Source organism: Oncorhynchus masou, chromosome 28, assembly GCF_036934945.1.
Source record: "Oncorhynchus masou masou isolate Uvic2021 chromosome 28, UVic_Omas_1.1, whole genome shotgun sequence".
NCBI classification, from domain to species: domain Eukaryota; kingdom Metazoa; phylum Chordata; class Actinopteri; order Salmoniformes; family Salmonidae; genus Oncorhynchus; species Oncorhynchus masou.
In genome coordinates, this window is record NC_088239.1 from 65,187,509 (window position 1) to 65,210,655 (window position 23,147).

Below are 23,147 nucleotides of genomic sequence, written 5' to 3' on the forward strand. Positions count from 1 at the left end.
GGCTGACTAAATACTTTTTTGCCCCACTGTATGTAAGGTATATCTGTTTTTATTTTTTACAAATTAGCAAACATTTCTAAAAACCTGTTTTTTCTTTACCATTATGGGGTATTGTGTGTAGATGGATGACTTAAAAACATATTTTTAATCAATTTTAGAAAAAGACTAACGTGACAAAAAGTTAAGGGGTCTGAATACTTTCCGAATGCACTGTAAATTAGTAAGTAGCTAACTGATATGTATAACATTAGTTGACCTTCTGTTGTATTTCTGATTTCTGGTCTGAAAGCCACACTGATATTGGCTAACTATCAAGCTACTTCACACAAGTCACTGGTCTACTGGAGCAGAATAGCCATGATCAGAAACCGCAGTTCAGATACAGAAGTTGAAACACAACAATTTGTGTGATCTTAACTGTCTAGTTTTAGAACATCTCATGTCCTTGGCTGGAGTTTCAAATATTCAACATGTCAAATCTTTAGCCAACGTTAAGAGCCGTCCACACCAAGGACGATAACTATAACGATAAATTATACATCACTATAAATGTTGTCGAGCATCCACACCAGCGGACTGTTTAACATTCTGCAGTACAATTGTCAATCAACTGAGCAACGCATCCTACTACACGATGAAGGCCTATTAATAAGGTGGTAACAAGACCATTCAGTGCTCCAGGGTGTGTTCATTGTCAGTGACAACTGCAAATAATACTTCAATGTACACAAAAATATAAAACACAATATGTAAAGTGTTGGCCCCATGTTTCATCCGCTGAAATAAAAAGACCCCAGAAATTTTACATACACGCAAAAAGGATATTTGTCTCAAATTCTTGGTACAAATTTGTTAACATCCCTATTACTGAGCATTTCTCCTTTGCCAAGATAATCCATCCACCTAACAGGTGGTATATAAAGAAGCTGATTAAACAGTATGATCATTACACAGGTGTACCTTGTGCTGGGGACAATAAAAGCCCACTATAAAATGTGCAGTTTGGACACACAACACAATGCCACAGATGTATCAAGTTGAAGGAGAGAGCAAATGGCATGCTGACTGTAGGAATGTCCACCAAAGCTGTTGCCAGATCACTTTTTTTTACCCATTTTTCGTGATAGCCAATTGGTAGTTACAGTCTTGTCCCATCGCTGCAACTCCCGTACAGACTCGGGACAAGCGAAGGTCGAGAGCCGCGCATTCTCCGAAACACGACCCCACCAAGCCGCACTGCTCGCTTAACTCAGAAGCCAGCCGCACCAATGTGTCGGAGGAAACACCGTACACCTGGCGACCATGTCAGCGTGCATTGCGCCCAGCCCGCCACAGGAGACGCTAGACCACGATAAGACAAGGACAACCCGGCCAGCCAAACCCTCCCCTAACCCGGACGACGCGGGCCAATTGTGCGCCGTATCATGGGTCTCCAGGTTGCGGCAGTCTGCGATACAGCCTGGGATCGAACCAGGATCTGTAGTGACGCAGCTAGCACCGCGCCACTAGGGAGGCCCCTGTTGCCAGATAATTTAATGTTAATTTCTCTACCATAAACCGCCTCCAATGTTGTTTTAGAGAATTTGGTAGTACGTCCAACGGGCCTCAAAACCGCAGACCATGCGCATGGCGTTGTGAGGGCGAGCGGTTTGCTGATGTCAATTTTGTAAACAGAGTTCCCCATGGTGGCGGTGAGGTTATGGTACGGGCGGGCATAAGTTACGGAAAATGAATACAATTGCTTTTAATCGATGGCAATACGGCAACTGGTACGGCAACTGCTGCGCCCTCAACCGTAAGGCTCTCCAGAGGGTAGTGAGGTCTGCACAACGCATCACCGGGGGCAAACTACCTGCCCTCCAGGACACCTACACCACCCGATGTTACAGGAAGGCCATAAAGATCATCAAGGACATCAACCACCCGAGCCACTGCCTGTTCACCCCGCTATCATCCAGAAGGCGAGGTCAGTACAGGTGCATCAAAACTGGGACTGAGAGACTGAAAAACAGCTTCTATCTCAAGGCCATCAGACTGTTAAACAGCCACCACTAACATAGAGTGGCTGCTGCCAACACACTGACACTGACTCAACTCCAGCCACTTTAATAATGGGAATTGATGGGAAATGATGTAAATATATCACTAGCCACTTTAAACAATGCTACCTTATATAATGTTACTTACCCTACATTATTCATCTCATATGCATACGTATATACTGTACTCTATATCATCGACTGCATCCTTATGTAATACATGTATCACTAGCCACTTTAACTATGCCACTTTGTTTACATACTCATCTCATATGTATATACTGTACTCGATACCATCTACTGTATCTTGCCTATGCTGCTCTGTACCATCACTCATTCATATATCCTTATGTACATATTCTTTATCCCCTTACACTGTGTATAAGACAGTAGTTTAGGAATTGTTAGTTAGATTACTTGTTGGTTATTACTGCATTGTCGGAACTAGAAGCACAAGCATTTCGCTACACTCGCATTAACATCTGCTAACCATGTGTATGTGACAAATAAAATTTGATTTGATTTGCACAGCGATACTGTGACTAGATCCTGGGGCCCATTGTCGTGCCATTCATCCGCCGCCACTACCTCATGTTCCAACATAATGATGCACAGCCCCATGTTGCAAGGATGTGAACACAATTCCTGGAAGCTGAAAGTGTCCCAGTTCTTCCATAGCCTGCATACTCATCTTACAAGTCACCCATTGAACATGTTTGGGATGCTCTGGATCGACGTGTACGACAGCGTGTTCCAGTTCCCGCCAATATTTAGCAACTTCCACGCCCCTATTTTTTTTTTAAGGGATCTGTGAGCAACAGATACATATCTGTATTCCCAGTCATGTTATATCAATAGATTATGGCTAATGAATTTATTTAAAATTGACTGAGTTTCTTATATGAACTGTAAATCAGTCAAATCTTTTACATTTTTGCATGTTGCGTTTATATTTTAGTTTAGTATACACGTAATGACAAATATAGAAATGTAGCAACTCAACAACAGACGCTGTTTAGCCTGCACATCTTTTACATCATGTCATTGTTTGCCTCGATGCTCAAGTGGTTTGCAAGTGCCTTCCACTTTTTTTTCATTTGGCCTAGGCCTATTTTATATTTAGCAAGAGCAAGCCTGTTTCTCTTCACAAGAAAGACCATTAGGCTTAGTATATAAAAAAAACATGCCCTATAGCTTTTGTAACCTATAGCTTTTCCTGGGATTTCAAGTGAAGAGAAACAGTGGAGGCTTGAATAGCCTATAGCACATGGGAACAGCTAGCGCTCTCTCTGCCTATTTTACAATCAGCAAGCAAGATCGAGCTGGAAATTGTCCTTGATAGGCTAGTAGAAGTAAATAAAATGCTTGAATAAAGTGTACAACAAGCCATTGTAGTCTAGCTTTTCCAGGGACTCCAAGGGCTAAGAGGAAAAGCTGTAGCTGAGAGACAGCAGAGGTCAGGTGCGTAACTGCGCAAAGAGCACCTTGAAGACAGACCAGAGAGGTGTAGCCTAGTCCTAGAAGCATGTGCAATCCATCATTCATTACCTAAATATTAGGTCTAATATTACTAATACTTCTTAGGGACAAGAAAATGATCACACCTAGGTTATAACAATGCAATAATGCATTTTTATTTTCTAGTCTCGGCTGTAAACTGCAGTGAATATGCCATTTCAATAACCGCTAAAAGCCCTGCATTTTGAATGCATATGACTCATTCTGAAAAAAGTATTCTCTTGCCTGATTTGGCAACCATTTGGATCATTAGCAGGCGAGTAAGTGTGCATTTTGTCAGGATGTATCCGCGTTAACAGATAAGGCTACGATGAGAAAATATGGCCTACTCATGCTCTGTTTGTCATGTGAATTGATTAGGGATCCTCATTAGCTGGCCTACTCATGCTCTGTTTGTCATGTGAATTGATTCGGGATCCCCATTAGCTGGCCTACTCATGCTCTGTTTGTCATGTGAATTGATTAGGGATCCCCATTAGCTGGCCTACTCATGCTCTGTTTGTTATGTGAATTGATTAGGGATCCCCATTAGCTGGCCTACTCATGCTCTGTTTGTCATGTGAATTGATTAGGGATCCCCATTAGCTGGCCTACTCATGCTCTGTTTGTCATGTGAATTGATTAGGGATCCCCATTAGCTGGCCTTCTCATGCACTGTTTGTCATGTGAATTGATTAGGGATCCCCATTAGCTGGCCTTCTCATGCACTGTTTGTCATGTGAATTGATTAGGGATCCCCATTAGCCTCTGCCAAAGCAGCAGCTATTCTTCCTGGGGTCCAAACACATTAAGGCACTTACATCACAGTTGACCGCAGTGGAGAAGGTGAAAAGCTTCAAAGTTCCTCAGCGTTCATGTCACTGACAATCTGAAATGCCGTTTTACGATCCTGTAACCAAATGTGCTATTGTGTATGTTTCCACGTTATTTGTAACTTATTTAGTACATAATGTTTCTGCCACCGTGTCTTATGACCGAAAAGAGCTTCTTGATATCAGGACAGAGATTATTCACCCCGTACTGGAGGAATGTTTCTTCAACGAGTCAGATGGGAAGGATTTACTCCAGACACTCAACAAGTTCCTCATTCCAGTCATTCGCAGGAAGAAAACATGGAAGTATTGTGGATGACGATCCAGGTGCCTTGTAAGGATCCGTCGCCGAGAGAGTAATCTACCTTTACCATCAGTCCTATTAGCCAACTTACAATCAATCGATAATAAAATAGACGAACTATGAGCACGTATAGCCTACCAACGAGACATTGTGTGATCATACTCTCCGTACTCGATGTGAGTAAGACCTTTAAACATGTCAACATTCACAAGGCTGCAGGGCCAGACAAATTACCAGGACGCCTACTCTGAGCATGCACTGACCAACTGACATTTTCAACCTCTTCCTGTCTGAGTCTGTAATACCAACATGTTTCAAGTAGACCACCATAGCTTTCTTGGGCACAGGCCCAAAAAGATAATCAAGGACACCAACCACCCGAGCCACGACCTGTTCACCCCGCTATCATCTAGAAGCCGAGGTCAGGACAGGTGCATCAAAGCTGGGACAGAGACAGCTTCTTATTTCAAGGCCATCAAACTGTTAAATAGCCATAACGAGCCAGCCTCCACACAGTACCCTGTCCTGAACTTAGTCACTGTCACTATCAGCCACCACCCGGTTACTCAACCCTGCACCATAGAAGTTGCTGCCCTATGTACATAAACATTGAATCACTGGTCACTTTAATAATGTTTCCATACTGTTTTACTCATCACGTGTTTATACACCCTGTATTACAGTCAATGCCACGCCGACATTGCTCATCCTAATATTTATATATTTCTTAATTCCATTATTTTACTTTTAGAATTGTGTGTATTGTTGTGAATTGTTAGATACTACTGCACCGTTGGAGCTAGGAACACAAGCATTTCGCTACACCCGCAATAACATCTGCTAAATATGTTTATGTGACCACTCAAATTTCATTTGAGCACTCTAAACATAAGTGGCATAAGCAAACAATGATAAATCAATGGATGAATTGGACTAAAGGCTATTCTTAATACATTGTCATGGTTTAAATAGAGGTCCATATCATTGGAAGATTTTCTTTTCATATTCAGCACTAAAATATATTTACCACTGCATTTTAAACAAATAGGAGAATGGTTAAATTAGCATAATTTAGAGACCCCCCCCCTCCAAAAAAAGTTTGACTTCTGTTGCATTCAGAGGAGCTGAGCCCCCCAATGGCTCCCCTGTAATTTGTACCATGCTGATCATTCTATGGTCTCCGAAAGCCTACATTCAGAGATTAGACCAACACAATGTTAATGAGATGTACTGTTATGCTCTGAGAATAGACTCATTCTATTAGCACATCTGTCCTGAGTTTGACATTGTAATTTAAACTGTTTAGAATGCTCCTTTCCCTGTCATGTAAATTGCCTATTTTAATATTGAGTTGTAGGCTTGAGGTGGGGTCTGGGTCGAGGCTTGCTCATGTGTAATGGACTTTCTCTCCCTGGCAATGTCTTTTCAACCAAACTCAGGCATAATGATTTCGGGACAATCCATCATGCTGGTCTGGGTCAAGGACATTGTCCACCCTTTCTGGTTCTGCTGTAAAACTGCAGACAGAGTGAGGTTCATGGTGACTACTTAATTTACCTTGCAAACAACTACAATTCATTGCGTAGATATGATAACTATTTACACCGCGGGCAATATGGTTCTGGGGAGTCTCTAATGCAATACGTTACTCAGAAACATATCAAATGGAATTCAAGAAACACAAATTATACAGTATCTTGTTGAGCAGACATAGAATACTTTTCCAGCCTTTTCTTAGTTAATATCAACTGAAACATTATGCTCAGCTGACTGCCTTCCACACAAGTTGCTTAAGATATTTACTGTACATAGGAGGTTGCCATGCTCTCAATGATGCATTCTCAATTAATTTCAGAATCTGTGGAGGTGTGTCTTGCATCACGTGGTCAAAGAACATGAATGGGCCTTCGGCTGCAGCCAGCATGTCAATCTGGAGGAGAACCGCAACAAAGACCGGATGCAGCAGGGATCTTCACTGTCCCAAATTGTCTTGAAAAATATTGAGACGGACTGAAACTTCAGGTGAGAAATCATTGTTCATTCTGCCACATAGCATCCTTCTCCAATAATTTAAATACTTACTAAACTGTATGTATTTACCTTGGAAATGTAAGACTGATGGTCATCAAAGGCAAGTCTGTCATAGTTGGCAAGTGGTATAGTCAAATTCCAGAGACTAGAACCCTTTTTGGCAGCACTTGACTACAACCATCAAATAATCTTCTCTATGTCTAAGGACATGGCCAGAAGTACCGCTTTCAGTAGACGTCACATGAAGCCCTCCTGCAGTTTGCACACCTTTGAACAGGGGAGAACCTGAGATCTCATATGTAAATAAGGGACGTTTATGTGGGCAAGAAACATGTTTGAGAAACAATATTTGTGCATTCTTTATCTAGCATATAGGCATCATTATTTTACCTTTGGAATGGTATTAGATTTGTTTACTAAACTACTCTATTCTAAACCTGAAGGTTTTAATCTGGTTAGGTCATTTGGAATTATCTAACTATCCTGGTATAAATACAGTATGAAACCAGTCTGGATGAATACACAGATCAGGTCAAATAAAAGGTTTATTACAGATGTTATAAGAACACAAGATACTCTGTAACCTTCTCAAACTAACAAAGACCACAGTGCAAGTAAAGAAAATAACAAAAGCAGTTGTGCAAAAATACCACAAGACAAATAAGATCAAATAAAAAAACCATGATGAAATACTGATATGGTAAAGTACTGAACTACTATTGCCCTGGGCCCGGTTTCCTGATATTGATGGAACTTAGGTTAATATGAAATTGAGTAATATACCACATTACTTCTTAATAGATTTCTGTTTTGAAACATTAGGCTTTTTTTTTTCAGTAATTTTGACCAAAATATATTTTGGCTGGTAAAAAAATCTGAGTTGGCTGGTAGATTTATTTCATCATTGGCTGGTGGGCCAAAAAGTACATTTTATGCGCGGCTTGCGAGACATGTCACTTTGCATACATGCACGATCCATATAAATAAAATATTGCAGTAATAGGCTAATGCAAGGGATGTATCAAATTGTTGCTTATTGAAACTCCCAAAGTCCTCCAAACGTTATAATAAATATAGATATTCACATCTAGTCAACTCCAAAAGCCGGCGGAGGTTGTGAATTATGGACACACAAGATTGCTATAATGTTTTATGCACATCATGATGAAGATAGTGTGTGAAATTGGGGCCTACGCCTGCTCCCTACTAGGCGTAGAATCCAAGACCAGGCATAGCACAAACTCAGCAAAAAAAAGAAACGTCCTCTCACTGTCAACTGCGTTTATTTTCAGCAAACTTAACATGAGTAAATATTTGTATGAACATAAGATTCAACAACAGACATCAAGTTCCACAGACATGTGACTAACAGAAATGGAATAATGTGTCCCTGAACAAGGGGGGGGGGGGCAAAATCAAAAGTAACAGTCAGTATCTGGTGTGGCCAGCAGCTGCATTAAGTACTGCAGTGCATCTCCTCCACCAAGGCACCTGCAAGTTCCCAGACATTTCTGGGGGAGGCCCTAGCCCTCACCCTCCGATCCAACAGGTCCCAGACATGTTCAATGGGATTGAGATCCGGGCTCTTCGCTGGCCATGGCAGAGCACTGACATTCCTGTCTTGCAGGAAATCACACACAGAACGAGCAGTATGGCTGGTGGCATTGTCATGCTGGAGCGTCATGTCAGGATGAGCCTGTAGGAAGGGTACCACATGAGGGAGGAGGATGTCTTCCCTGTAACGCACAGCGTTGAGATTGCCTACAATGACAAGCTCAGTCCAATGATGCTATGTTGCCAATTATTGTTGCCATCCTGTACCTGTCCTGCAGGTGTGATGTTTGGATGTACCGATCCTGTGCAGGTGTTACACGTAGGTCTGCCACTGCGAGGACGATCAGCTTTCCGTCCTGTCTCCCTGTAGCGCTCTTAGGCATCTCACAGTACGGACAATGCAATTTATTGCCCTGGCCACATCTGCAGTCCTCATGCCTCCTTGCAGCATGCCTAAGGCACGTTCACGCAGATGAGCAGGGACCTTAAGCATCTTTCTTTTGGTGTTTTTCAGAGTCAGTAGAAAGGCCTCTTTAGTGTCCTAAGTTTACATAACTGACTTTAATTGCCTAACGTCTGTAAGCTGTTAGTGTCTTAACGACCGTTCCACAGGTGCATGTTCATTGTTTATGGTTCATTGAACAAGCATGGGAAACCCTTTACAATGAAGATCTGTGAAGTTATTTGGATTTTCACAAAGTATCGTTGAAAGACGGTCCTGAAAAAGGGACGTTTCTTTTTTTGCTGAGTTTAGAAGGGCTTACACCCAAGTGGTGCAACACGTAGAATTTTCAAGTCCAGTTTAGAGTGAATTTTAAGTTGGATGTAGAGTTATGACCCACTTATGACCAACTGGTGCAACCGGCCCCAGGTCAGCGGGCATCTCCCGTCAATTTTAGGTAGGTGCACCAGCGAGGTTGTCCTCAGTCTGGGATGTCTGGAGATTCTGGGATAGCCATCTGCAAATCCATGATGTCAAACATCACGCCAAGTAAACAGGTAGCGAACTGCTCCAGCACCTTTCCCCTTTCCTCAAAGGACAGCTCTCTCAACCTAGCCTGTATTGATAGTGAATAAAAGGAGAAACAGTTCATTACAGAAAAGTCAAATAATGTGTAAAATGATTTTTGAAATGTGAAACAGGTATACAGAACCACAGGTGAAAGATTTTCACCAACCTTTATCTGGGTCACCCTCTCCTGTCAGTCAGCCCTCATGGTCTTCCTGATTCTTTCTGCAGCCCTACACCTAGCTCTTCTTCTCCCCCTTCCTCTAGCTTCTCTACCCACAGCACATGGGAACTATAAGGCTCTTCAACACTGGAATCCTACAGAAAAAACATGCAAACATTGTTAGAAATATATTGTATTGTTCAGCAGCCTATACCTTTTTTTCACGCAGAAGGGTCATGTGTCACACTTCTACAATTAATACACAACACCTTGATACCCAATGTAGCTAATACAAAATCAGCACTTTTATAGATACCAAATGAAATGCAGTAGTTGTTGATAAAATGTTAATCAAATCGAATGTCTTAGGGTATCCTTCATAATATTCTGTTTCACTTTGGTGCACATTTACCACCACTTGTCTCATTCACATTAGGGTCTATTACATCTAATTATGGGAGCTTTGTTTGTTTTTACTGCAATCTAAAAAAATCAGGCACATTTAGATTGTTAGCTAGTCTAACTCGGTAGCTCACTCAGGACTACCAGCTAGTTAGAGAATGCAAGGGGCCATACCCAGTATTGGAATCAGAAGGGCAAAGGACTAAACATTACCAAGCATGCCAAAGCCATGTTATTTTCTGTGAATGCAGCACTATGAAAGTCCAAATGCATTGTGATAGCTAGCTAATGTACCAAGACCGCTTGCTAGCTATCGCCAGATTGATCTCATGTTTTACCAGACAGAGAAATTCCCGGTAACAACTTTAGATAAGTTAGCTAGATAGTTATCTATAATAAAGTTAACCATGTACCTTGCATTGTAATAAAAAGTTTTTTTTTTATAGTAATCTAAAAATGAGAATTATACCCAGCGTTATCACATTTTTACCTGGTCTGAAGACATCAAATGGAATTGATTAATCTTTTCAATCTTGATCGTAGCGGTTATCGCATCCACTTGCAGTGTCGAATTTTCAGCAGCCTAAACTGCGTTCAGAGAAGATGCTGATGTACCATATGATTCCCTGCGGACTACCTATGAGAGAGAGAGAGGAAGTTTCTTGGAAATTGTGTTCAAATCTAGGTCTCCAAAAACACCTGTACACATACAGTGCCTTGCGAAAGTATTCGGCCCCCTTGAACTTTGCAACCTTTTGCCACATTTCAGGCTTCAAACAAAGATATAAAACTGTATTTTTTGTGAAGAATCAACAACAAGTGGGACACAATCATGAAGTGGAACGACATTTATTGGATATTTCAAACTTTTTTAACAAATCAAAAACTGAAAAATTGGGCGTGCAAAATTATTCAGCCCCTTTACTTTCAGTGCAGCAAACTCTCTCCAGAAGTTCAGTGAGGATCTCTGAATGATCCAATGTTGACCTAAATGACTAATGATGATAAATACAATCCACCTGTGTGTAATCAAGTCTCTGTATAAATGCACCTGCACTGTGATAGTCTCAGAGGTCCGTTAAAAGCGCAGAGAGCATCATGAAGAACAAGGAACACACCAGGCAGGTCCGAGATACTGTTGTGAAGAAGTGTAAAGCCGGATTTGGATACAAAAAGATTTCCCAAGCTTTAAACATCCCAAGGAGCACTGTGCAAGCGATAATATTGAAATGGAAGGAGTATCAGACCACTGCAAATCTACCAAGACCTGGCCGTCCCTCTAAACTTTCAGCTCATACAAGGAGAAGACTGATCAGAGATGCAGCCAAGAGGCCCATGATCACTCTGGATGAACTGCAGAGATCTACAGCTGAGGTGGGAGACTCTGTCCATAGGACAACAATCAGTTGTATATTGCACAAATCTGGCCTTTATGGAAGAGTGGCAAGAAAGCCATTTCGTAAAGATATCCATAAAAAGTGTCATTTAAAGTTTGCCACAAGCCACCTGGGAGACACACCAAACATGTGGAAGAAGGTGCTCTGGTCAGATGAAACCAAAAATTGAACTTTTTGGCAACAATGCAAAACGTTATGTTTGGCGTAAAAGCAACACAGCTCATCACCGTGAACACACCATCCCCACTGTCAAACATGGTGGTAGCAGCATCATGGTTTGGGCCTGCTTTTCTTCAGCAGGGAAAGTGAAGATGGTTAAAATTGATGGGAAGATGGATGGAGCCAAATACAGGACCATTCTGGAAGAAAACATGGAGTCTGCAAAAGACCTGAGACTGGGACGGAGATTTGTCTTCCAACAAGACAATGATCCAAAACATAAAGCAAAATCTACAATGGAATGGTTCAAAAATAAACATATCCAGGTGTTAGAATGGCCAAGTCAAAGTCCAGACCTGAATCCAATCGAGAATCTGTGGAAAGAACTGAAAACTGCTGTTCACAAATGCTCTCCATCCAACCTCACTGAGCTCGAGCTGTTTTGCAAGGAGGAATGGGAAAACATTTCAGTCTCTCGATGTGCAAAACTGATAGACATACCCCAAGCGACTTACAGCTGTAAACGCAGCAAAAGGTGGCGCTACAAAGTATTAACTTAAGGGGGCTGAATAATTTTGCACGCCCAATTTTTCAGTTTTTGATTTGTTAAAAAAGTTTGAAATATCCAATAAATGTCGTTCCACTTCATGATTGTGTCCCACTTGTTGATTCTTCACAAAAAAAATACAGTTTTACATCTTTATGTTTGAAGCCTGAAATGTGGCAAAAGGTCGCAAAGTTCAAGGGGGCCGAATACTTTCGCAAGGCACTGTATAATTACACAGAGCAGCTTTAAGATGGTACACTCCATTCCTATACCACACCTCACACTGGCAGATTGAGTCTAACATAATGAGAGAAAATGTGTGCATCACAGCAGAATGAGACTGCTTTAGTGAGTTGGCAGAGTCATTTAACCCATCCCAACCCAACCCATGTATTAGGCAGAGTGAAGATAAGACTAGAGTCAAGCATCACAGGACTATGCTCTGTCACAGTATCAGGCTTCTTCTGTTCTAGGTTTGGATGTGCATTGTGTATACTAGTGACTGTCCATTCATCAGGGCGTATATTGGTTTCACACACACAGACACGTCTTTGAAATTCTAACTACTCATGGAAAAAGGGTCCTAGGGAGCGGGGTGGGGTCTCTATGGTAGAGGTCGACCGATTAATCGGAATAGCAGATTAAATTAGGGCCGGTTTCAAGTTTTCATAACAATCGGAAATCGTTATTTTTTGGGCGTCGATTTGCGGATTTTTAAAAATACTTTTATTTAACTAGGCAAGTCAGTTAAGAACACATTCTTATTTTCAATGGCGGCCTAGGAACGGTGGGTTAACTGCCTTGTTCAGGGGCAGAACGACAGATTTTCAACTTGTGAGCTCGAGGGATCCAATCTTGCAACCTTACAGTTAACTAGTCCAACGCAATAACGACCTGCCTCTCTCTCGTTGCACTCCACAAGGAGACTGCCTGTTATGCGAATGCAGTAAGCCAAGGAAAGTTGCTAGCTAGCATTAAACGTATCTTATAAAAAACAATCAATCATAATCACTAGTTAACTACACATACACCTCTGGAGAGGCAGAGTGGACCTCTCAGCTGACAGACACACAAATGATTGAATACTTAGTTACTCTCCTCAAATGTTCTCTCTTTAAGAGCAAGGGGCTCCCGAGTGGCGCAGCGGTCTAAGGCACTGCATCTCAGTGCAAGAGGCATCACTACAGTCTCTGGTTCAAATCTAGGCTGAATCACATCCGGCCGTGATTGGGAGTCCCATAGGGCAGCGCACAATTGTCCCAGCGTCGTCTGGGTTTGGCCGGGGTAGGCCATCATTGTAAATAATAATTTGTTCTTAACTGACTCGCCTATTTAAATAAAGATTAAATAAATACAAATCAATGTACGAAAGAGTCCGGAAACATCAAAATGACAGGATTGAGGCTGAGACCTTATTTACTTCTCTTTCCCAAGACAAACTTCCCATCCTGCTTTTGAAGAGGTGCCCCCTGCCCACACATACACTCACCCCTACATTCTCACCGACCCCCGCCCCAGCTTGTGTACGTGTTCCCCACAGTTGAGGGAAGAGCAGCTCTCCTCAAAGCAGCCTGTAAAGCCTCAGATTTAGAACCAATGTGGAGGGAGATCAAACCACTCAGATCCTGGGAAACCAATCAAAACATTCAGCCCACCACATATCTACATAGATAAACATGACTTCCCTTATTTCTGTATGCTTCTGTGTTTTGGTACAAACAAATCCTGAAAGGGTAGATGGGTCAGGTCACAGGGGGAAGGAGGAGACTAGAATGGGAGAGACTGACCTAGCTAAATGGGAGAGAGAAGGATTGGACAGGAGGTTAGGAGAGAAAAAGACAGAACAGGATGGAGAGGGTCATGACAGTCACCACAGAACAAAAATCTTCTTCTCCTGTGATATCAGCCCACAGGAAGTTACAAGGGCCAGACCAGAGGAAGAGACCCACTTCCTATTTCAACTAACACTTTAACATCTCCCCCATAGTGTTTATTTTCCTTCCATCCTACCCACCCCTCCACTCTCAAACTTTAGAAAACCCCTTCAAATCAACTCTGATTGCCCCTGCTCTTCCTCTCCCTACAATATTACTGAACAACCCAGATTCAGCAATTCCTTGGACATGTTAAACCAATCAAAGAGCTTCCCTCTGCAATAACACCCTAAATGGGCTGGAGGGTTTGAGGTGGGCAAAGTGAAGAATGCTGAATTTACTGACATTGACATCTGCAAATGCTTCTTGAACTGATTTGCCAGCTTTGCTCAGATAGTATCACTGCCGATGGCCTTGGCTGAGAGCATCAATCAACAGAGGCTCCCTCCTGTTTCGTCTGTCTCCTAGCCCCTAAGGGGACGAGAGCTGGAGCTAAATCTGGAGCTAATGATGGATACTAGTGTCATTCTGAGCGGTGAGGCCAAAGGCCTATATTATTCTGTTACACAAATCAGGCAGGGTTCTTGCTGATCTCCAGCCTTCTGAACTGAGGAATTGATCCCTAAATCCCTAAAGAGTGTGCTTTGCTGTAATCATAAGCAGGGTCACTCACACTTTTATTAATGTGCTGGGAATAAACAAATGGACCACATTCATTCTCAGACCACCCAATGAAAAATAGGCCCAATGTCAAAAAGATCCAGGCATATAGAAAACCTACGAACAATGCTGCATACTATTTTCATGTTTGCTTTTCTTGTAGGGTTGGGCAGAACACAGATTTTCATACAGTTTCTGTACCATACCAGGTTATACGGTATTATCGAATGGGCAAACAAATACATTTAGGCAACAAGTATCTGGATCCAGGAGGAGATGGAATGTCTATGCAGTAACCAAGAAGCTTGATCTTGACATCGAGCCACTTCACTAGCAAGTTACCAACCAAATGCATACCTGGAGCCCTGACCTGGATTTAATTTATTTGGCACATCTTCGATTTCTTAGTTATACTTCAATTTAGATTTAAGCAATGGCATCGCACCCACCAACCCACGCAAAGAAAATATTATTTTGAAATACAGTATATCTCCCAAGCCTCTTTTCTAATACTGCTATGAAAAGCCAGAGTGACAATAGGACATGCACCTTCTTTAAACATCCGTCCCACTGTCTGGTGGACGTCCTGTTTGTGTGTAGCCAGGACAGCAGGCTTTATTCTCTTTCACAAACTGGTTGACCCACACACACACACCACGTTCCCCTTCTGTTCAGTTGTGTTTATGCTTTGAGCAGTCACATTTTAATAGCATTCAGCTGACAGTCTAAATCCACACACAGAGAGACACAGAGAAAGAATGAATTAGAGAGGAAATGCCCATGCTGCAGATCGACAAGGATCTGTGCTATTTGACCACTCAACCGATACTGGCTTGAGCTTCGGATTTACCACAGACCACACATACACACACCAGAGGGAGGGAATAAAAGCGAGACCTCCCACCAAATCAGCTGAATGGCTGCAGAGCAGCAGCAGACACTGCAGACAGACTGACAGAAAGACAGAGCAGGGGTTTAAAGCATCGTTAGCCCCATCTGGCTCTGAAGAGGCAGAGTCCCTCTGAGTTTCTAGCTCTCCTTCCCTGGGTTTCTTTCTCTGGCTTCCTCTGTTTTTTCTGCTTCCCTCAGGGTACGGACGGACGGGGACACACTGCTCAAGGTGCTATGACCCTGTGGCCTCACATACACACCTTCCTCGGTCTTGCTGTGACATGATAACATGTCTGTTAACACTGACAAGGAAGTAAAGCCACCTGCATGTTCTAACCTGACTGGTGATCACTGGAGACTGACAATGCGTGTGTATATTTTGCCTGCCGAAACAGCCTCAGGCAAGCAGCAGACCCCTCTTCCACTTCAGTGAGAGACAGTGTGTAACAGAGGAGTGTAAAACTTATTTGGGAGTCTTCAATACAAGAGGAGTTGTAGAGTATGACAGAGCCACATGCACACTCACATGCAAAGGCTGATATTAATATACACATACAGTGGGGCAAAAAAGTATTTAGTCAGCCACCAATTGTGCAAGTTCTCCCACTTAAAAAGATGAGGCCTGTAATTTTCATCATAGGTACACTTCAACTATGACAGACAAAATGAGAAAATCACATTGTAGGATTTTTAATGAATTTAAATGGCAAATTATGGTGGAAAATAAGTATTTGGTCAATAACAAAAGTTTCTCAATACTTGTTCTATACCCTTTGTTGGCAATGACAGAGGTCAAAGTCTTCACAAGGTTCACACACTGTTGCTGGTATTTTGGCCCATTCCTCCATGCAGATCTCCTCTAGAGCAGTGATGTTTTGGGGCTGTTGCTGGGCAACACGGACTTTCAACTCCCTCCAAAGAGGAAGCCACTCCTTCGTTGCCCGGGCGGTGTGTTTGGGATCATTGTCATGCTGAAAGACCCAGCCACGTTTCATCTTCAATGCCCTTGCTGATGGAAGGAGGTTTTCACTCAAAATCTCACGATACATGGCCCCGTTCATTCTTTCCTTTACACGGATCAGTCATCCTGGTCCCTTTGCAGAAAAACAGCCCCAAAGCATGATGTTTCCACCCCCATGCTTCACATATGGTGTTCTTTGGATGCAACTCAGCATTCTTTGTCCTCCAAACACGACGAGTTTACCAAAAAGTTCTATTTTGGTTTCATCTGACCATATGACATTCTCCCAATCTTCTTCTGGATCATCCAAATGCTCTCTAGCAAACTTGACATGTACTGGCTTAAGCAGGGGGACACGTCTGGCACTGCAGGATTTGAGTCCCTGGCGGCGTAGTGTGTTACTGATGGTAGGCTTTGTTACTTTGGTCCCAGTTCTCTGCAGGTCATTCACTAGGTCCCCCCGTGTGGTTCTGGGATTTTTGCTCACCGTTCTGGTGATCATTTTGACCCCACGGGGTGAGATCTTGCGTGGAGCCCCAGATCGAGGGAGATTATCAGTGATCTTGTATGTCTTCCATTTCCTAATGATTGCTCCCACAGTTGATTTCTTCAAACCAAGCTGCTTACCTATTGCAGGTCTACAATTTTGCTTCTGGTGTCCTTTGACAGCTCTTTGGTCTTAGCCATAGTGGAGATTGGAGTGTGACTGAGGTTGTGGACAGGTGTCTTTTATACTGATAACAAGTTCAAACAGGTGCCATTAATACAGGTAACGAGTGGAGGACAGAGCCTCTTAAAGAAGAAGTCTGTGAGAGCCAGAAATCTTGCTTGTTTGTAGGTGACCAAATACTTATTTGCCACCATAATTTGCAAATAAATTCATAAAAAAATTCTACAAATGTGATTTTCTGGATTTTTTCCCCCTCATTTTGTCTGTCGTAGTTGAAGTGTACCTATGATGAAAATTACAGGCCTCTCATTTTTAAGTGGGAGAACTTGCACAATTGGTGGCTGATTAAATACCTTTTTGCCCCACTGTATATAGACATACAGAAAGGGACAGACATACAGAGAGAGGGAGGGAGACTGAGTGAAAAAATAGAATGAGTAAGAGATGGGGGGGGGGGGGGGTCTTCATTCCAGACTGAAAGCAATCTCTTCAATTGAAGAGCAGTAGATAGTATTCAATCCAGTCACAAGAACTTGGAACCCAATTGTCCTTCCTCATGACTCCTGACTGCAAACCATTCTCCACCGCCTAGCTGGTGTGTCTCATTTGACATTCTAATCAGATTGTGTCTGAGCCAGGGGCATTTAATAATCCTATGGTTGTTTTTGTTAATTGTTTATGATCAAAGCCATGGAAGCCTCAGTTATGGAAAGTACACTCCCCAGGTCTGGAACATGGCCAACATTACAGTGGAAGTTCATATTTAGTGGTAGAGAATTGATGAAGCTGAATAAATACAGACGGAATAGGTTGACAATTCTGACCAGCCTGGGAACAGGTCACTCATTCATCCCGCTGTGTGTGTGTGTGTGTGTGTGTGTGTGTGTGTGTGTGTGTGTATCGGCGGGCAACTGCAGGGTGCATGTGACGAGTCTAGTGCAGTAGTGCCACGGTAGAGGTTAAGTTGCATGCTTGCTTACCAGTTGCTTGCATACTCTCGCTTACAGCTCGTTGCAGCCGGCTAGCCCTTGTGGTAAATTGGGGAGCAGCTTCATGCACAAGTCTCAAAGCAAAGACAAAGCAGGAGTGGCTTCAGGGCAAGTATATGAATGTCCTTGAGCGGCTCAGCCAGAGCCCGGACTTGAACCTGATAGAATATCTCTGGAGAGACCTGAAAATATCTGTGCAGCGAAGCTCCCCATCCAACCTAACAGAGTTTGTGAGCATCTACAGAGAAGAATGGGAGAAACTCCCCAAATACAGGTATGCCTAGCTTGTAGCGTCATACCCAAGAAGACTCGAGGCTGTAATCGCTGCCAAAAGGTGCTTCAACAAAGTACTGAGTAAAGGGTCTGAATAATTATGTAAATTTGATATATTTTTTTAAATATTATAAATTAGCTAAAATGTGGAAAAAGTCAAGGGGTCTGAATGTTTTCCGAAGGCACTGTATATAGCAGTTAATTCATCAGTTACCATGAGAACCTGACCTTTGAACCCAACCTTTGTCATTCATGTCATTATCCTCCTTGTTATCAGTGAATGACATAATTGGACTAGTCAAATCTATGATAGCTGTCACCTAGCCTTGATCCTTATACTGTTAGATCAGTGGTTACTTCAAGGAATGAAGGATCAGCCTCTCCAGGATTATGTATGGAGTTTTTGTGGTATTTGTGGGCAAAATGGTTGATTTTGCTACAGCAATTCTGACATCGTGCATGGCAGTATGTGTTGTGATTTTGTCACAAAAATGCACTGACAATGGAAAATGTTTGTTGCCGTGTCGCTTTATTGAACCATATTTGTGTGGTGATGGGTTGAAAAAGCAGACCCTCTTTTTGTACTGCGGCAATGGGTCAGTTTTATGTGATAACATTTCTACGATTTGACAGTTTTATGCAAAAACAGTACAGTGAATGGTCAAATTTGCAGGCCCTCACATAACATGCAGGGAATTGGCAATTTTATTTGCAAAATCAACATCGCAGAATCCTGGAGAGACTGATGGATAGATGCATTGTGAAAGGATCTGAGTAGGGCTGAGTAGAGCCTAAGTTGATCCCTAGATAAGAGTGTTGTGTTAAAACCAGCAGTCACCTGAGGAGCTACTTACCCTACAGCAATAAGTCTAAATCAGGAGTTCTGTGTTGTTTTTAAATGAAAACAACAGTATTATGCACTCAACTCTCATTTCTCAGTTGCTTATAAGGACTGCACATTTTAGATCCAATGCACCTCTCAGAGTTAATATCAAATGGATATCCATGTCAATAGTTGATCCCTCTCTAACTTGTTACACTGTCCATAAAGTACCACTTCCAGATCATTCACATATCCATTCAGTCAACTGGTTCTCAACTGGAGTCAATCAATAAGAGCTCAGAAGTATGTGATGGATCTTGATATTGGCAGGGCACCAAGACAAGACGTGAGACAAGACACTGTGTTGTAGGTTTGAAGTTGGGTGTTTCTAACACACAGGAAACCTTTCTCATCTTACGTTTTGGACACAGACTTAAAAGGATCAATCAGCAATTGCTACGTCAATTTTTGGACTTAATGAAATTAATGAAACGTACCCATTGATTCTTGAAGAATCACCAGAACCCAAAATATAAGCTTATTTTACTCCAATGTTTGTAAACAAAGTAAATATAAATGAACACTAAAGCCTCAAAACATGGTTTAAACTATAATGTTGATATCATGGATGGTCAGTACCTGCATCCATAGCTCCGTCTATGAACTTTAGAGTGGTTACATTTCTCCAGCCCCATCACTCAGCTTTTTGCCGAAACAGTGGCGGGGAGGATGCTTTGTTAATATTTATACTGCTGATTGGCCCTATAAGCATCTATAAAGTAGTACAGTAACATAGTATAGCAGTCTACTCTAGTATTGTGCAGTCTACTCACAGTGATGACAGCCTTGCTGAGACACAGGGACCCTCTGCAGCCAAACTCTCTCTCGTCTTGAGACTTGTAGTAGCTCAGAGTGTTGTTCTTCAGAACCACCCAGCGATCCTGCCAGCCGTGGATGTAGTTGGTCCACTGCAAATTAAAAAGTTACTTAGCTATGAGGGAGGGAGGAATTCACAATGTGGTCATGCTATAACGAGGATGCGCACGATAGTCGAACACAATACCTTTTTTGGCCTATGTAACGACACATTGTCGGCACAAGTTGGCCACTGCAGTCTGAAAAGGCTAAATGAGACACTTAGATGTCAACAACCAAATTCAATCACACAGTGGATGATGAAACACTAGGGAAGGTAGAATCATATGATTAATTTAAATTCTAAATTCATATCCATTTGTTGACTACTGTTTTGATGCAATATTCTACTGTGGCATTAATCTGATGTAATAATCTGTGGCAAGCAAGCACTCACAAGACTGTATGAAACAGTTAACTACATAAAGAAAAAACCCATTCATCCATCTAAAACTAATTTATCTGCAAGCAAGCACTCACAAGACTGTATGAAACAGTTAACTACATAAAGAAAAAACCCATTCATCCATCTAAAACTAATTTATCTGATGAACAGGGCTTACTATGATAACGCAGGTGAGTTTAGCATGATTATGATGTGCAATATTCTCAACCTGTTTGGGGGTTGGCCATTCAGGCCACATAAATAGAATGATCATTCTATTTCTATGGTCAGACAGACTTTAGAATGGCAACCCACACAGCTTTCAACTAGATGCTTACCTAGATAATATTATGCTTGCTAATGCCTAACGTTAGCGACCTACCGTTTTATTAAAGGCTTTCAGAAAACCCCAACCAGAAGCCACGGTCGAGTTAAGATGGGTCAGCTGTCAGCTAGACAGTTCGTGTGCCTGGTTTGGTTACCTTTGTTTGGCAAGCTAGTTTGAAATGTAAAACCATTTACCAAAAAAAAAACTAAAACAATAGCTCGCGCGCTTTGGTTCTTGTTCACAACAACAGTAGGACTAACACTTTGTCAACCAACACTATCGTTTAATTAGTCCATATCACTATAGTAGGCTTATAGGCTGTGTGTATTTTGGGCTAATAATATACATAGCGTAATTGCGGTGTATTGCCAGATCGGGGCTCCACCCTAACCTTTTTTACTTGGAGCACATACATTGGGAATATACATGCACATACATGTAGGCGCACACAAAACATTTAGGAGCACCAAGGTAAAAAAGTTACAATCTTATTTTTTTTCTAGGCGCACCTAAACAATAATTACGGGTCGCACAGTAAAATAGGTAGGCGCATATGCGAATAAAATGGTCGCACTGTAGAACCCTGCATATGGCTAGCTAGCTGTCTCTAGCTACCCATCTCAACCACCCAGAGCTAGCTAACTACGGTAGTTAAAGTTAGCTAGCTAGCTAATGAACTAGTCAGGTTTGACGTCAGATCAGTTAAACGTTACCTTGCTGAGGATTCCACTGTACTCAGCGATTCCAACAACAGGCTGTCCGACTCCCGATTCCGCGGTCTCCAAATCCTCATCGGAACCCGAAGAATTCCAGCTCTGGTTATCCGACATTGTTGGTGTTGTCTAGCTAACTAACTAGCTAAGAAGCTAAATTAATACAACTAACGTTAAACTACAGAAAGCTTTTTTTATTACAGAGCGCAATAAAATAGCGTTAAGAAATAACTGTTACACATCGAACGACGTTAACTATAAAATGTCTCAGCTATGTCCAAAAATTATCATTATTAGCTAGTGTTTGTCTAAATTGACTCTTCACCTGGAGGACTGTCTGTGTCACTAGCCTGTAATGTTAGATCAGCTATAACGATAGCAGACTGGCTAGGCAGGTAGGAACTAGCAAGGAATGACTCGCACCCGCCCCTTTATTTTTTCTTCTAGCGGCAAACCTTCCATCCAGCTTGAAATACTCAAAACACTAGCAGCTAGTTGAAATAAAGAGTATCACACTACTACCGTGGTAAATGTAGTATTTACTATGACGAAAACATCTTTATATCAGCTACGCCATATTCAAGCCTGTCGGATTTGCGCTTGTAAGGGGCGCTGGCTGCTCGGGTGACGCCACTAAATCCATTCCCCCAAAAAACAAGTAAACCCCTCCTACATATACAGTAAGTAGCATGGCATGGCAGGTCATATCAATGATTACATTACATTCTTCCTCATCACTGATGGCATAGTCTGTAAGGAACAGTACACCAACATTTACTGATTCCAGTGTCTTAGTGTGTTTGTGTTTCAGTAACAACCCATTAGAACAGTACCACTGAGGAAAACTACACCTAAATATATAATACCTGTGTTTTCATATAAAACAGACACTGTGCCATGAGTGGGAAATCAGTGATTTATGTGGGCCCAGGAGTGCCCCACACATACACACACACACACACACACACACACACACACACACACACACACACCATCCCTGACTCAATTCTTAAAGCCCTCCCTCTAAGCGTCAATGACATAACCAAAGCCCACTAAAATCTCAAGTTCTTTTATATTTTTAGCACACCCCCTTCTTCTCGGTCCCTGCCTTCCCTCCCTCCCTCACTCTACCAGTCATATTGGTAAGGTCACATGTTCTGACTCACAGGAAAGCCAGAGCTTTAAGTATAAGTCACAGCCATGCTCAGCTGAGAGGCTCTTCCTGTCACACACGCCTGTGTGATGTTCCTCATTCCCCCCTCTCCTCCAGTCCTAATCCATTTGGTGGCCTACACAAATAGAATAAAATTGTATTTGTCACATGCTTCGTAAACAACAGATGTAGACTAACATTGAAAAGCTTACTGACGGGCCCTTTCCAACAATGCAGAGAAAGGAAATAGATAAATAATAGAAAAGTCAACCATGCAATAATAAAAGTAATAATATATACACAAGGTACCAGTACCGAGTCGATGAGCAGGGGAACAAGGTAATTGAGGTAGGTACAGTATGTACCCTGAACAAAAATATAAATGCAACATATAGCAATTTGAAAGATTTTACTGAGATACAGTTCATATAAATAAATCTGTAAATTGAAATAAATGCATTAGGCCCTAATTTATGGCTGTCACATGACTGGGAATACAGATATGCATCTGTTTGTCACAGATACCTTTTAAAAAAAGTTAAGTGCGTGGATCAGAAAACCAGTCAGTATCTAGTGT

General features: G+C 42.0%; 1 protein-coding gene across 2 annotated transcripts in view; it reads right to left on the bottom strand.

Annotated features, from left to right (window-relative positions):
• The window catches only part of LOC135518082 (ceramide transfer protein-like), a 56,551-nt gene extending 34,419 nt beyond the window's left edge, over positions 1-22,132 (bottom strand). For both annotated transcript variants that reach the window (XM_064942968.1, XM_064942967.1), the window contains exons 1-2: positions 21,418-22,132; positions 19,910-20,044 (exon numbers count right to left, since the gene is read on the bottom strand). In XM_064942968.1, the coding sequence (XP_064799040.1) occupies positions 19,910-20,044; positions 21,418-21,534 (252 nt within the window). In that variant the 5' untranslated portion in view covers positions 21,535-22,132. The remainder of the gene's footprint in view (positions 1-19,909; positions 20,045-21,417) is intronic.
• Positions 22,133-23,147: the final 1,015 nt, after the last annotated feature.